The sequence below is a fragment of the Haliaeetus albicilla genome, chromosome 16, assembly GCF_947461875.1.
Source record: "Haliaeetus albicilla chromosome 16, bHalAlb1.1, whole genome shotgun sequence".
In the NCBI taxonomy this organism is placed as follows: Eukaryota; Metazoa; Chordata; class Aves; order Accipitriformes; family Accipitridae; genus Haliaeetus; species Haliaeetus albicilla.
Window position 1 is genome coordinate 8,812,155 of NC_091498.1, and position 15,229 is coordinate 8,827,383.

The window sequence follows — 15,229 nt, forward strand, 5'->3', positions numbered from 1 at the left end:
GGTTTTACAAATCACTTTTCTGTACTTAACCCTTAAGGTGCTACTTGGACAGTGAAAAAGATCTGAAAGTAGATTTTCAAAGCATTGTGTATACAGAGTGAGATGACAGTCTATGAAGACAAGAGGCTGAATTTATGCTTCAAGAGTTATCATCTGTTGTGCTACCACAGGACTGAGCTGAACCAAAAACCGCAAATTCTTTTGTTGTGAGTCCTTAAGTCTTCCTCAGGATTGCAACACCAAGCACTCTAGCTTGAAATTACTCCATGAGAAATCTGGAGCTCCGGGTGTATAGCCACCACATAAAACAACTTACGGCACAACTGCAAAAGTAATATCCAGATATTCCAATTACAATTTCCTTGGCAGAAAAATAGTTAGAATTCTAAGTCAATTGCCTAAGTTTTTGTGTAAGAATTGACTCAAACACACAGCTGCATAAAGACTAGCCAGACTTCTCTACTGGCAAGGGGGAGAAATGGCCATTTAGCTTAATTCTTCCTTTTGGTCCTTATTATACAACACTTCAAAATGCACCTCTATCCCTGAAAGCTCATTTCTTTACTGTAATGCAACTAAACGGAATTTAGGTATCATGGCTAAGACCACAAATCAAAATACCAGGACCACTTCATAAAGTCAAGCCTTTCTACCCAACTCTACCAGTACCACCACAATTCTTACTTAAACAAAAGCCAATTCCAAACTTCAACACCAATTTCTGCAAATAAACTGTAACTGGTGCTTGAATGCTTCCATTATTAAAAAAATCATTGATCTGAAACACTCAACTTCAAAATATCTTTTAGGAGAAGGTCTCCTAGATTTGAATTTCTTCATTTTGGAAGGAACAACTCTAGGCCAAAATCAACAGATTATTTGCATACAATTATTCTGTAATCACTTTACACCTCATTCACTACTATTTCAAGAAAGAAATTTTTAAAAGTAAATTTTAAAAGCTTTCAGAATTGTGTTCATCTTTAGATTGTATTAGAAATCTTATCCTAAGCTTCTTAGAATTAAAAAGATTACTAATTATACATTGGATGATCAGCAGGAGTAGTTCACTTGTTGCCAGGACTTATCCTGCACTTGCTAAGATTTGAGTTAGCTCTTAATGATAGACAGCAGAGTGGTAAATGCAAGTTAGTGAATCAAATTGCAACAGTTTATTAGATTGAGAAATGCTTTGTTAGACAGACAAACTGCCCCACGTGCCTCCTCACAGAGGTGTTATGGAAAGCAAGCACACTGTTCCTGGAAGCAACATGTGTTAGACTCAGTAGGTACAACCAGTAGGTGAGATACAGCTCAAGAAGTTTGAGGTAGACTGGTTGTCCTGGTTTCAGCTGGGATAGAGTTAACCATCTTCCTAGTAGCTGGTACAGTGCTATGTTTTGAGTTCAGTATGCGATAACACTGATGTTTTCAGTTGTTGCTCAGTAGTGTTTAGACTATAGTCAAGGATTTTTCAGCTTCTCATGCCCAGCCAGTGAGAAAGCTGGAGGGGCACAAAAAGCTGGCACAGGACACAGCCAGGGCACCTGACCCAAACTGGCCAACGGTGTATTCCATACCATGTGACATCCCATTTAGTATAGGAACTGGGAAGTGGGGGCGGGGAATCGCGGCTTGGGGACTAGCTGGGTGTTGGTCAGCGGGTGGTGAGCAATTGCCCTGTGCATCATTTGTAAATTCCAATCCTTTTATTACTACTGTTGTCATTTTATTAGTCTTATCATTATTAGTTTCTTCTTTTCTGTTCTATTAAACCGTTCTTATCTCAACCCACGAGTTTTACTTCTTTTCCCAATTTTCTCCCCATCCCACTGGGGGGGGGGGTGGGGGTGGGGAGTGAGTGAGCAGTTGCGTGATGCTTGGGTGCTGGCTGGGGTTAAACCACGACACTGGTCTTATCAGATGAATCCAGTTTTGCTACTTAGACCAGATGACATTCAGATCTCCTTTCTCTTTTTATGGTTGAAAAAGCATATAAACACCTTCTTGAAGATGTAGAAATGGTAAACTCCCTTTTAGACCAGTGCTGTCACAGCAAACGGGAAAAGGTAGAAAGCGGTCAAATATTAGCTATTAGCAAACACAATGTGAACTGGAAACAATTCTTTCTACTTTTAAAACTTTAATCTATTAATCTTAGGACCATATAAACTATTTTCAGATGAAAGTAAAATTTTTATACCGATGGTAACAGGAATGACACCTCCCCCACCCCCCCGCTACAGTATCCTCAGAAAAAAAGCACCGGCAGAAGCTCAAGCGAACAATCAGCTTCAAGGGCTTCCTAAGGTTTGCAAGGATAGCCAGCTAACCAAATCTCAGTGAAAGACACCATTGATATGGCTAATTCTTTATTAATTCTTCTATAGATGCAATATGTTTGGTATAGTAATATTGGGGGGTGAGGGGAATGTGTCGTGCTTTGTGGCTGTGGAAACAAGCAGTCTGAGTTCCAACTTGACCAAAGCAGGTTATGTCCCTTCATGGCCATGGCCAAGAAGAACATTCCTGTTTCTCCACAATCATTTGCCAAATCTGTAACCTACAAGAGCAACCACTCCAAGCTTTCCTTTTATATCCTAAGGTTAGACAGTGGTCCAACAAGGTCTCACACTGCATCAGCATCATGTTTCTTATGGAGGGCACAGTCTCTACATCATGTCAGATTTACTGTGAACACAAAATTGACCTGGTCAGGAGGCAGAGAAAACCACAGTATATTGAGTTTTGCTCTTACTGGCTCACCCTGCTGAGAAGGATGTCAGGAGGAGGAAGTTCTTTCCCCCCCCCCTCCAGAAGTGATGTTGGAAGGCAAGGAGGATTTCAATAGTAAGTAGAGCAGTTTTGCTTTAAAAGAGGAAGCTTGTTCTTTTCATTTCTCATCAGGGTTCAAGTCTGAAAATACATAGCGTGTACGACAGCTGTGGGTAACCAAGTTGTCTCCCCAAAAATCACAGTTACAGGGGAACAGTACACTTTCACATCCCTAACCAGGTAATAGTCTTCCTCTCTCATGGAACTTAATTTTTATCTTTAATTCCCTGCTCTAACTTCTTTCTCCCTCCCTTGGAACCTCTTATGTAGAAGAAAAACATGGGGGAGTTGAGTTAGGTATGCCATTTACCTCACCCTATCTGCAACCTCACTCGTCTTTCTCATTCTTTAGATTCCTCTCAAATGTAATCATAACAAGAAAAGGGGAGATTCCAGCAAGTCAGCCTCTCTACTGTCCTCCACCACAAAGTTTTCTCAATATACAAGCAACAGCAAACAAACTCCTTACACTAAAAGATGGAAGAAACCATATTAGCAGAAGCAGAATATTCTAATTTTTCCCAAGGAAAAAGCAATTTTGATAAGCAATTTTGACACAGAATTGGGATTCCTGCCCCAAAATACATAACAGTGGCAAAATATATAGAAAGTACTCCAGGTGTGGATGACCTGCATAGAAAGATAGTGAAAGACAAACTTTTTAAGTGACATAAGTAAGAAACAGCAGAATACACAAGCTAATTAAAGATAATATGATGAAGATGAGAATACTGTATCCATAAAGGGACAGTCTGCTGAAGCAATTAAGATATTTTGCCAAAAATATATGTATCATATACCAGGTAAATGATTTAGCAGTTTAAGTCTTCAGTTTCCATGTTAAGAAGTTAAGACTTCCTGATTTCACGTTTTCCCTTCTTGACAGAAGGTTTAAAAAAACCCAACCAAACAAAAAAACCCACTCCTAGTTCACATATTTCTCTAACTCTAAGAAAAAAAAAAATATTGAAGGCATCATATGGAGATACATGGTTCCGAGCTGTTGATTTATATTGCAAGTTAGTACGTTACAAAAAAAGCATTTGACCAAGGAGTTCATTGCAAAATCCTTCTCAAAAAGAACACTTGAATTCAGCCCACAAAGCAAGTAAGCTACTAATAACAAAGAAAAAATAGCCCACTGAAAAACTGTCACAGAATTGCTATTATTCTATAATGATCTTTACATTCAAGGTTCTAGATCTTCACCCTCCCCCCCTAGAATGAAACCTTACCAGCAAGGAGTGACCAAGGCATCAAGTTATCCTTCTCAGGCTCTGCCTAGTAACTGATTATACTCCGGTGTATGTGAAAGCCCTCAGGCTACACTCTTCAATTACAAATAGCTGCTTTGCACTTAAAACACTCTTTGAGGAACTACTATTCCAACTTAGCTGATGGACTGTAAAATAGTTCTCTCTTTTGTTTGAAGAACTGCTGTGCTTTAAGTCATGTCTACAAACACTTGTCAAAGAGCTCAGGCTGAACTACTCTACTCTATTTTGCGATCCTATTGCAACAGCCCACATGCACAACTTAGATTGCCATAAATACAAACCAGCTTATCCTTTTCAGAAAGGGACATGTTCAGAACTACCTTGGGAAAGGACACACAAAAGCAGCAACCGCAGAGCAAATGATACAGGTTTATTAATCCATGCATGGTCTAATATTAAAGCTTCTGTTTAATGAGGATCACACTAAGCTTTTTCTACAGAAAATATTAATAATTTTCAGAATGTTTAAGAAAGAACAGAACCTTCCTAATACCTGCACGATTATCCAAATACAGAAGAACAAAGCCTTGTTCACATTAATTAACAAAATGCTCAAGTATCTTTTTGCGGTATGATTAAAAAAAGTACTAAAGACATTTACTAGATAATAAATCTTAAACACAGTTGTCAAATTAAGCATTACACTATTTCAACATCTTGCCCTTTCATTTATAAAGTACAGTTCCTTTTTTTATTTTTTAAATATTAATGTACCAACTTAAAACTTACAGCACTAGCCTGCCAAGTACCAAAAGAACATCTTCACATTCTGTAGTCAAGTAAGGTCGTGCATTAGCAAAGCTTTGGATGGAGATTCGATATACTTCCAAAAAAGGTAAAATATGTTCCGATGCACCCCGACTGCCAGCATACTGAAGTAGTGTCTGAAAGAAAATGAGTTATCATTAGAAGTTCTCATAACGTACTTGTGTCTAAAAAACAAGTATCAATATGCAATATCAAGCATATACAGTGGAAGAATAGTGGAAGCTGAGAAGTTTTTACTCAGAGGGAAATTTAAAAATGGTAGCTTTTCTCGTCAACAGAAGTTCTCCCTTGATAAAGTTATCAGAATTTCTACTGGGGAGCAAGCTAGACGCAATCGGCAGAAATGTGAACTGTTAAGTTAAAAACCCAGGGAGAAGTTCTGCACTCAGCTTCTTTTGTACAACTGCCAGAGACAGAACCACGTGTGTAACACTGGAATCTTTATTACTAGTGAGAATGCAGAAAAATAGGTAAGGTGTTCAAGGTTAAGAACATTATTCCAGCTGTAGTATTTGAAAGATATATGCATTACCCATACAACAAACATGAAGAGAACACAAAACCCAGATCAGACCGTTATGTAGTCATTTTTCAAATGCAAAATTACCTTAGATTTTACTACTTGACCATAGCAATCCTACATTATCCCAACACCGTACTGAAGAAGCAATGTAAAATCTAGCTAGTTTTAAGAGAAATCAAAATAAGTTTCAAAAATCAGCATAGGGATGACAGTAGTATCTCCCAACCATTTTAAAACTTCACTACACTACCATGTTATTTTCCTACAGGTTATAAAGTAATATTGAGAGCAAGGCAGGGCACTGAGCTAAGGACACCTTAGCTCTATTAGCAGCTTGCTTCACAAGCACCATCCCTTCTCTGTATGCACGCCCTCCTACAACTCCAGACCAGTTATGCTTGTGTTCTTACCAGTTACAATCCCTCTCTCATGTTGCACCCTCCCTAGACCAAACAAGGTACCAATCTTGATTAAGGCCAGCTGCGAAGAAAACAAAAAACAATGAAAAAGACTATACTTTGTGGAACCCTTAGGGCCAAGACTGTATGAAAAAAAAGCTCAGAGTGCCCCACCCTATAATTCAATACAAGCCAACTTGTCCTAAGACGATGATCAGGTCATACCAGGCTTCAAATTACTTCACTTCAAGTTGGGACTCGTAACCAATTTATTTTAACAACTTAAACAAACACATGATCACATCAGATTATGACTGGAAGGAGGACACTACTGAACAGACCCTACAATGAGCTTACAAAGCCAAGTGCAGTCATTATAATGGTCAGAAGCTTCTAAAACGAAGCCTAACTTCCAACACAGCCAGAAATAAGTAGCCAGCTACACACTATTTTGTGGACTATCTGGTGTTATGTCAGTGATCTAACTATACAATATAAGTCCTAGGGTAAAAAAAATAAATATGCAGATATCCACTAGACTGGCACAATCATGTGTGACATTTAAGAAAGAAAAAATCTATAAAAAATACCACCTAAGAATCAGTAAAAATCAAGACCGTTTTGTAAATTATTCTCTCAGAACTCAGTATCAGTAATATAATGCCTAGGTGAATGAAAGTTACAAACTTTCCAAAAACCCACACAATATTAACAAAGACATAAGGAGGGTGTGGGAAGGGAAGACTGGAAGTTTACAGAAGTCATCCTTAAACACAGCACAAAGATCATTAACAGAAGCTATGAATGACTAGAAACTAACTGGTCTAAGTGCTTCTCTAACAGATTAATGAAGGATTTGATAATATAACTCAAATTATATATGGCATTAGAAGCATTAAGGCTGTCAAGCTGTAATGCCTAGAGATACTCAACTGATGACTATCATAAAATCATCTGTTTAGTAAACCCAACTGTAATGCTATCATTATAGTGACTACAGAAATAGAAGAACAAACATACAAAGCTCTGCACTTTTATAAAAATACATCCATTAAAACCAATCTATTTAAAAAGGCAAATTTAGTACTCAATTTTTGACACAGACTTAGATCACAAACTATCAAGTCTGTGTAAACCATAAAACATGGTAGAATATTTCCTAAGATTAATTAAACTTACTAGAAAACACTTTACCCTTGCTTGAGTGCAATCCTAGCATTGAGATCAAAGTCCTACAGCTGTATTAGCAATTTGTTGAGCAGCGATTTATCAGAAACTTCTCCCCAAAGAGATGAGCAATGATGGCTTTGGTGTATAAGACAGATTCAAGGCAAGAGCCTTATTAAGAGCTTGAACTTTAAAGATATGTAGTTTTGAACATTATTATGCTATTAGTATTAGCATACTGACAAACAAGCAAAACACAGTAACTGTTATTACAATGGCTCTTAAAAGCCCTTCTGCTATTTCACAAGCAATATAAGTTTTAATAGTCCACTACAGACTTTTTCTGGCAGTCTATATACAAGATAAAATTAGATAATTTTTAACTTGTCAGAATTAAATAATCTACATGCTTAACGAACAGTCAAGTAACAATTTTATAAGCAAATACTACCTTACAGTCTAATTACCTGAAGAGTGTATTCAAACATTTTAAGTCTGGTTAACACACATCCACTTACACTTTATTCTATCCTCTTTCCTTTGACAACAGTAACACATCTAATTGGCAAGTGGGGGAAGAGCAGAGGCCACACACATCCACCTACTGTGTAATCTACAGACCAGCCTAGGTCCTCAACACTGCATAGATTCTCATGTCCTGCAATGCTGGAATACCTGCTTAGCTGCATTTCTTCTGAAGCATCAATTTTTTGCTCAGAACCAATTTAAACATGTCCAAGTTGCCTGACCTGTTACTACAGCTTTAAGTCTCCATTAAAGAAAAAAAAAACCAACAACTTCCACCTCTTCTTAAACATACCTGATTGCAATTGACAGTCCTCAACTGTGTCACCTTCAATAATTTCAGCAAGCCAACAGGTTCTGGGTATTGGCACATGGGATGCTCTGATGTCCTACAACCCCTGCTTCACTGATAACTGTTCTTCATATTTATGATAGTACACCCTCAAACACACACACATCGTTCATTCTAGTTGGCTGTTTGGGTACATATTGAGCTCCCCAACAGACGTGTTTTTCCTAAGGTGAATATGTAAAGCATTCACACTTGTACAATATAAAGTTGCAGAATCAACCCACTATTTAGGCTTCATGAGTTTCTTTGCTGTGTTACCCTGGACAGTAATCTTACTCCCCTGCTCAAAAATAGGGATCTTCAAGGAAATTGTGCCATCCGACATCACTCTCAAGAAGAGCTACTGGAAAGCTGCACGTGGCAGCACAAGTTCACATGTAGTAAAATGTAGCATCCAGACAGCTCAAAGCATAGGAAAACTACTGATCTGGTTCACAGTTTGTTGTGTCCCAACAGCCTTGGTAACTTCCACAGCAAAACAGAGCACCTTTCAGGACCATGCCACACATGTACACACAGGATGGCAAATCCATTGCTACCCCAAAACATTTAAGCTACCCTCATTGCAACTGCTTCCCAAGGTCGTATTTAAGCCCAGTTAAATTTAGCTTCTCTCTAGGCATGCTCTGCTGTAGTTTAATAAGCTTACAACAAGATACCAGTGGTTCCCTCCAAGATGCTAATACAAAATTAAGTTGAGCTCCTTAAATTTCACTTAGGGGCAGACCTTAAGTTATTTTTAAGTTTTATCACTCAAACTGTGCAACATTCACAAACATGCCCAGTCAGAAGGAGAAACCAAGATGTAAAATTACATCCTAACCACAGTGGTTTGACTGCACAATGACATCACAAATTCATACTCCATTGAAGTTGCTGCATAACAGATTTGCAATTTCACGTTTTCCACTGTATCTCTTGGTGTACAGTCATGACAATCAGAAATGTCCCAAACTGAGGGCAACACAAGACAGATCTTTTTCATTTTTATCTGTACTATCTATCACAGTGTTCTAAAACGAGACTACCATTCAAAGACAGCACAAAGACCTAAAGAGATCTACATTTTTGTGGGACAGGATTTAGGGTTTGTTTGGTTTTTTTAGGTAACAGAACTGTCTTCCATCGAACTCCACTGATCAAGTACCTCTAAAGCTTTATCTGTACCAATCTAATCCAGGTGACTGGACATCTACATATATTGATCATCTTGACAACCTCTACTAAGTGTTAGCTGAATATTTGTTTCAACGTGCTGATGCAATGAATGCCAGTGGAAACAGTTTTAGCAAAACCTGAAACATGGAGCAAGTCACAGACATTATAAAGACCTCATGTAAAGGTGAGGTCACAGATCTTAACAGTATGCTTAACTTGGGACATACATAGCAGTATGCAACAGCAGCAGCATCCTTCAGTTTGAGAAGCAGGAGTTTTGAAACCTAACAAATAAACTCCTCCTTTTGTTTTGGTAAGCAATGAGCTAAACATTCTCCCAGAACGATATGGCAAAGTACACAACCTGTGGATGTAAAATGGAAGACTGTGAAGGGTAATATCACTTAACTGTAACGCAGCAGTAGGATTTTTTGTCTCATTTGGCATCCAGTTTTGCCACTCACCATTCAAACGCAGTGGCTGTATCAGCAGAGGTGTGGTTAAACTAGCTTGTAAAACAGATTTTTTTTTTATTTTTATTTTAGAAACCATAATCTCTTCAGATTCAACAGGGATGGCTCTCCAACCCAGCGACCTAACAATTATTCAACCTTAGAGCTCACAGTAAATGATGCTGTGCGGGAAGCAAACACTAATTAACCACTGAAAGAGTTTAAGAATAAGTTATCTCCATCACTGCGACTTTAATCAAGTTCAGCTCTTCTTCTGGAAGTTAGTGGCTCTGTTCAGAAATTGCTGGTGCTTAGCCTAAGTTGCATTAAGCAAGTACTCAAGCAAGATCACCAGACCACAGCAGCTCATTCATGACTTATGTGAACTGCAGGCCTTCGCAAACCAGCAAGCATTGTTTATGCCACAGCAGATCTCAATCCAGGCGGAACACAGAGTTTTGATCCTGAGACAGGTAAAGAACAGAACGGGAGAGTTCTAGGAACAGAGCCAAGACCGCCCACCTGCCCCAGGAACCTCCCAGGGGCCACCAGCTGTCCAGGCCCGAGGCGCTGCCGTGGCCCAAAGGCGATCGGCTCCCTCGGTATAACGGGCCCGGCCCCAGGCTGGCAGCGGAGCGCCCGCGGGGGCACCCAGGCTGGCAGCGGAGCGCCCGCGGGGGCACCCAGGCTGGCAGCGGAGCGCCCGCGGGGGCACCCAGGCTGGCAGCGGAGCGCCCGCGGGGGCACCCAGGCTGGCAGCGGAGCGCCCGCGGGGGCACCCAGGCTGGCAGCGGAGCGCCCGCGGGGGCACCCAGGCTGGCAGCGGAGCGCCCGCGGGGGCACCCAGGCTGGCAGCGGAGCGCCCGCGGGGGCACCCAGGCTGGCAGCGGAGCGCCCGCGGGGGCACCCAGGCTGGCAGCGGAGCGCCCGCGGGGGCACCCAGGCTGGCAGCGGAGCGCCCGCGGGGGCACCCAGGCTGGCAGCGGAGCGCCCGCGGGGGCACCCAGGCTGGCAGCGGAGCGCCCGCGGGGGCACCCAGGCTGGCAGCGGAGCGCCCGCGGGGGCACCCTGTCGTGCAGGGCGCGCACGTCCCCGCTCGGCAGCGGCGCACGCCGCTGCGAGCCCCGGGCCGCGCCGCGGCAGCTCCGGAGGAGCGAGCGGAGGCCCGCAGAACGGCAGCCCTTGGCCGCCGGCAGCGCTGGGCGCGCACCGCGGCGGGGGTAGGCCCGCCGGGCCCGCCGCGGCCCCGGCAACCCTGCCTGCAGCCCGCGCCGCGGCCCACCCCTGCCCGGCCCCTACCTGGCAGAAGCCCCGGCAGTAGGCGCGGGACGAAGTCTCCGACACCTCCTGCTCACGCAGCTCCGTCTGCAGCTGCCAGAGGCGGGCTCGGAGCGCCGCCACCAGCCGCTGCATCTCGGGCCGCGGAGCCGCCTCGGCCTCAGCGTCCGCCATCTGCACCCGGCCCCACTGCGCGTAGGCAAGGATCACGTGACCGGTAGCCACTGACATCATCGTCCTGGGACAGCATCACGTGACACGACGCGCGTGTCGCTGTCCACGCGACCCGCCTTCTGGGGCAGCGAGCGGATCCCTCCCGTCGAGCGGGGTCACGTGACGCGACGGGAGCCCAGCGCAGGCGCGCAGGTCTCCTGCGGGGAGGAGGAGGAGGAGGAGGGGGAGGGACCAGGAGGAGGGACCAGGGGGCGGGGCCGTCCGTCTCCCGCCGGCAGTGGCCGCGCGCCTCGCCCACCAGGGCCTGGGGCTGGCAGCACAGCGCGGGCGGCCTCGGTCCCGGCCCGGGTGAGGGGCGACCTGCGCGGGAGCGCAGGGGAGGAGCGCGGCGGCAGCGCGGGCCGGGCGCGGGCCAGCCCCGCTGTCGCTTGAGCGTGGCTCTCCGCGCGGTCTGTGGATTGGGGTTGCGCGGGGCGTCTTCCCGGGAGCTTCTTCACCCGCTACCACGCAGAAACGCGACACCACCCTGGTAGATATTGGTACCGGTGTTCCTCCGGGCCTTTAGGAGAAGGTCACGGGGAGGGGCTGGAAGTTTTCAGCCTGCTGCTGGTCCCAGAACTAGCACCAGTAGGTAGGTACCCGTGTGTTATAAAGGTAATTGCAGAGCAAGAATCCGCTGAAGATAATGACAGACACAGGGGAGAGTCAACTTTTTTAATTTAGGCTGCGTTTATTTTAATCTCTTGTTTAAGAGCACATTGTTGAAAGCAGAACATTCATGATTTGAGGAAAGCCCTTGAGGGTCTGATGCCCAGCCAAATATGGTAACCAGGAGAACAGTAAATAGCTTCTACCAAGAACTTGCAACTTGCAGCATGTCCCATGAAGTAACATGGTACACCCATGGGTCAGGAAGCTCTGCAGTGCATTGCTGCAGAGCCCTCTGGTTGACAAGTTGACCTGCCAAGGTAAAAAAACAGGAGGGCAAGCCTAGCAGCAGCAGTTGTGAAATCTTGCAGGAAGTAATCAGTGCCAGTAAGGCTTGCTTTTACCACATCTGACTGCGAAGGGAATCCATGAAGGCCACTCCAAAGTAGAGGCTGAAATGGTATGCAGTTGCATGGAGCTCCCAGGCCAGAAATATGCTGACAGGCATTTTGGCTTCCTTCATTTGTGTGGCTTAGGAAGGAGGGGAGGTGAAGTCCTAGCTGTTTCTGCAGGGGAAAAAAAAACCAAACCCACAACCAAAACCCAACAAACAAAACATTTTCCTTTGGTTTTAGTCTGGGTAGCTCAAAGGTGTGCTATCTCCTTTTTTGATTTGAGAATTTATGTCAGGAGGTCCTTTGGCTTGCTTATGAGCATCTGGTTGGGGTTTCTACCCTCCAGTGAGATGGGAACTCTCTTTTTCCTTGTCATACTCTACCTAATTGGGCATGAACAGCGGGAAGGAAACATGTCTCTGTCCATCTGGTAAGAATTACCTGCCTTTTTCCCAGCTCAACCTCTGCAAGGCAAATGAGAAAGGGAGAGGAGTGGAGAAGTCAGGAAGACCTGGGGTGAATTGACATGAAACCATTTGGGATGCTTTCCCTACCTGCAAGCAAGTTGTGTGATTTCAGCTCATAGCTTTGTGGTACGAAGCAAGTGGAATGCTTAATGTTTGGAGAGGTGGGGGAAAACTAAGAGATGAGTTAGGAATGGTAAAACTATCCCCCTGCAGATTTAAAGCCAAAGCCGCGGGGCCTTAAGAGGTGTCCTGGAAAGGAGAGATGTAAAACAAGAGCCTGGAGCTCCCGGGCCACAGATCTGCCCATGAGCTTTTGCACATCCCCATTATTGTCCTACAAGTTAAATGGTTCTGTAGTTTTCTTGTTGGGAGAGGGTGTCTCCTAGATACCAGTCTGGATCGCATGGTAGGGTGAACAACAGTCTTTAAGTACGAGAAGTCTATTGCTGGGGGGGAGGGTTATTGTTCCACCTTCAGAATGCACCCTTCATCCTTTCCAGAATCTGGGAAAGTCCCTTCCTTGCACAAGACATTATATGGGGCCATGGATATAAGGAAAAACTTTTTAACTCTGAGGACAGTCAAGCAGTGGAATAGGGTGCTGAAAAAGCTTGTGCAGTCTCTCCTCTTAGAGATGTCTAAGGCAAGACTGAGTAAAGCTCTGTACAGCCTCACCTGACCTCATAGCTGACCCTGGTTTGAGTAGGAACTTGGACTAGAAGCCTCCTGGGGTCTTTTCCAATCAGAATTATTCTGTCATTCTACTGCCATTTTTTTAGTTTGGTACAGAATCTGGGGCCAGGAGCACAAGAAGGTGAGCGCATGGCCAGAGAGGTTGTCATCCTCTCCTCTGAGCTTGCCTATGTCCTGCTGTCCTTCCTCTCAGCTGGAAGGGGCAAGGGACATCTACCAGGCCTGCACTGTCAATGTCAACACCTCTTCTGGCAGTGGGAGGAGGCCGGAATGGACCCCTCATGGCAGATACACAGTCGACAAAGAGCAACCAGGGCATCAAATCAGTTGGTAGGGCTGGCAGGCTTGTGATGGCCCCTGGGGAGTGTTAGTCCTTGGTTTCTCTCTCACACCGTGCTCAGAAGAGAACCACAGCAGCCTGCCAGACACACCTGACCTAGCACATCTGACACTCTGTTAACTGTAGGCTGCCATAGCCTGCTGTCAGGCCCTCTGCATGCTGGCAGCTCCCCTGCCCATCACCCCCAGGCACTGGGGAAGAGTCGCCAACTGTGTGATCCTGCAGGACATCCATTACATGGAGCAGCTGCAGTGAAGAGCCAACCTGAGAGGCAGTACATACGACTTTGAAGCTTGTATGTCTCCCAGCAGCTATTAGGAAAGGAGGGAGGAGGAAAGATCCTTGTAGAAAGGCCTCTTTTCCATCGCTCCTCTCTGATGGTTTTAACCTTCTCCCCTCATCACGTGTCTCAGTTCTGCACTCCTGTTTATGTGAGGCTGGCGCAGAGGGAAGTCTCTGCATTTCATCCTCCAGCAGCGTGATGGAGCACTGAAGACATGCAGAGGGAAAAAATAGGGATCTGAGTACACCTGGAGGCGAACGGTAGGCATTGCATAGAGGGCGGTGGAGGATCAGTGGAGTGTTTACATGCACATCCGTATATATAACAGGGATAAATGCATTTTATATGTGTTTGTACAACTTTGTACATATATGTTAGTTATACATGTTTAAATGCATACATATGTATGGATAGATAAAATACGTGCTTATACTTACATACATGTATGAGAGCCATTGAAGTAGCTGGAAGATAAACCTTTCCCTTTACCCTGGAGAAACATTAAAGGCCCTTAGGGCCAGGACATTGTCATTAGCCATGTTCTGTCCCGCAGGGGTACCTGGGATTTAACAACTCCTTGCCACTGGTTACCATCTGAAGCCCAATCTTTTTGTTTACATGCACTTTTTATAATGTAGTTACATATATATATATGTATATATATACATAAAAAGGTATAAAAGGTTTCATTGGTTGGATTTTTTTTTAATGAGAGATAATGGAATTAATAGTAAATTTTAAAATTACATTAAAATAAAATGTGGCTTCAGTGGCCACCTTTTCTACAAGTCTGTCACAGAAGCTTTAACAGGTCTGGGGTGAGTGCGTACTGAAGAGGGAGCAGAGCAAAGGGCCAGTCCTGTGAGTCAAATCAAGGGACCCCCACTCAACTCTTGCTCATCCAAAGGACAGACCCATCTGTGAGTCTAACCAAGAGGTCTAACCAACATCCCTCCCTATTTCTGCTCTGCTAAAAGCAGTCTTTGTCCTAGCTAGTCATACGTGTTTCACTGGCATGAGGTGGTGGCAAGAAAAACCTGTATGAATTTACAGACTTTTTAGAATTATGCTCACTTTAACTTCAGGCTGTTATGCCACAACTAGTATTTCAGTTCTCTGCTTCTGTCATCAGTCATGGATATTTAGCTTCAAAAAGATTTTAGAGAAGAAAAAATGTGGTCATATGAGGAGAAAAACACACATTCACTTATGCAGAGTACCACAACCATTAAGAAAGTCTGTCAAAATCAGGACTGTGCATTGCCAGAGGAGTACAGCTGAAGAGTCAGGAATCTGTATGCAATGCAGGGAGCTACCATCAGGGTTGGACATTCCAGTAGGTATCCAGTAACACCAGTGGCCCACTGCTGGAAAGTCGCCTAACTCATCTCTTACAGGCAGGAAAAGCCAAAGTATGAAATACCATTTGTTTGAAAGATGTTTCCATTTTAGATTGCTTTCTGCCTCTGCCATTTCTTTCTTTCATCCATTCCTTT

At 44.1% G+C, this 15,229-nt stretch overlaps 1 protein-coding gene across 1 annotated transcript in view; it reads right to left on the reverse strand.

The window, feature by feature from the left end:
- The window catches only part of RLF (RLF zinc finger), a 54,384-nt gene extending 43,406 nt beyond the window's left edge, over positions 1 to 10,978 (reverse strand). The window contains exons 1-2 of the mRNA XM_069803466.1: positions 10,755 to 10,978; positions 4,842 to 4,996 (exon numbers count right to left, since the gene is read on the reverse strand). Coding sequence (XP_069659567.1) covers positions 4,842 to 4,996; positions 10,755 to 10,967 — 368 coding nt within the window. The 5' untranslated portion in view covers positions 10,968 to 10,978. The remainder of the gene's footprint in view (positions 1 to 4,841; positions 4,997 to 10,754) is intronic.
- Positions 10,979 to 15,229: the final 4,251 nt, after the last annotated feature.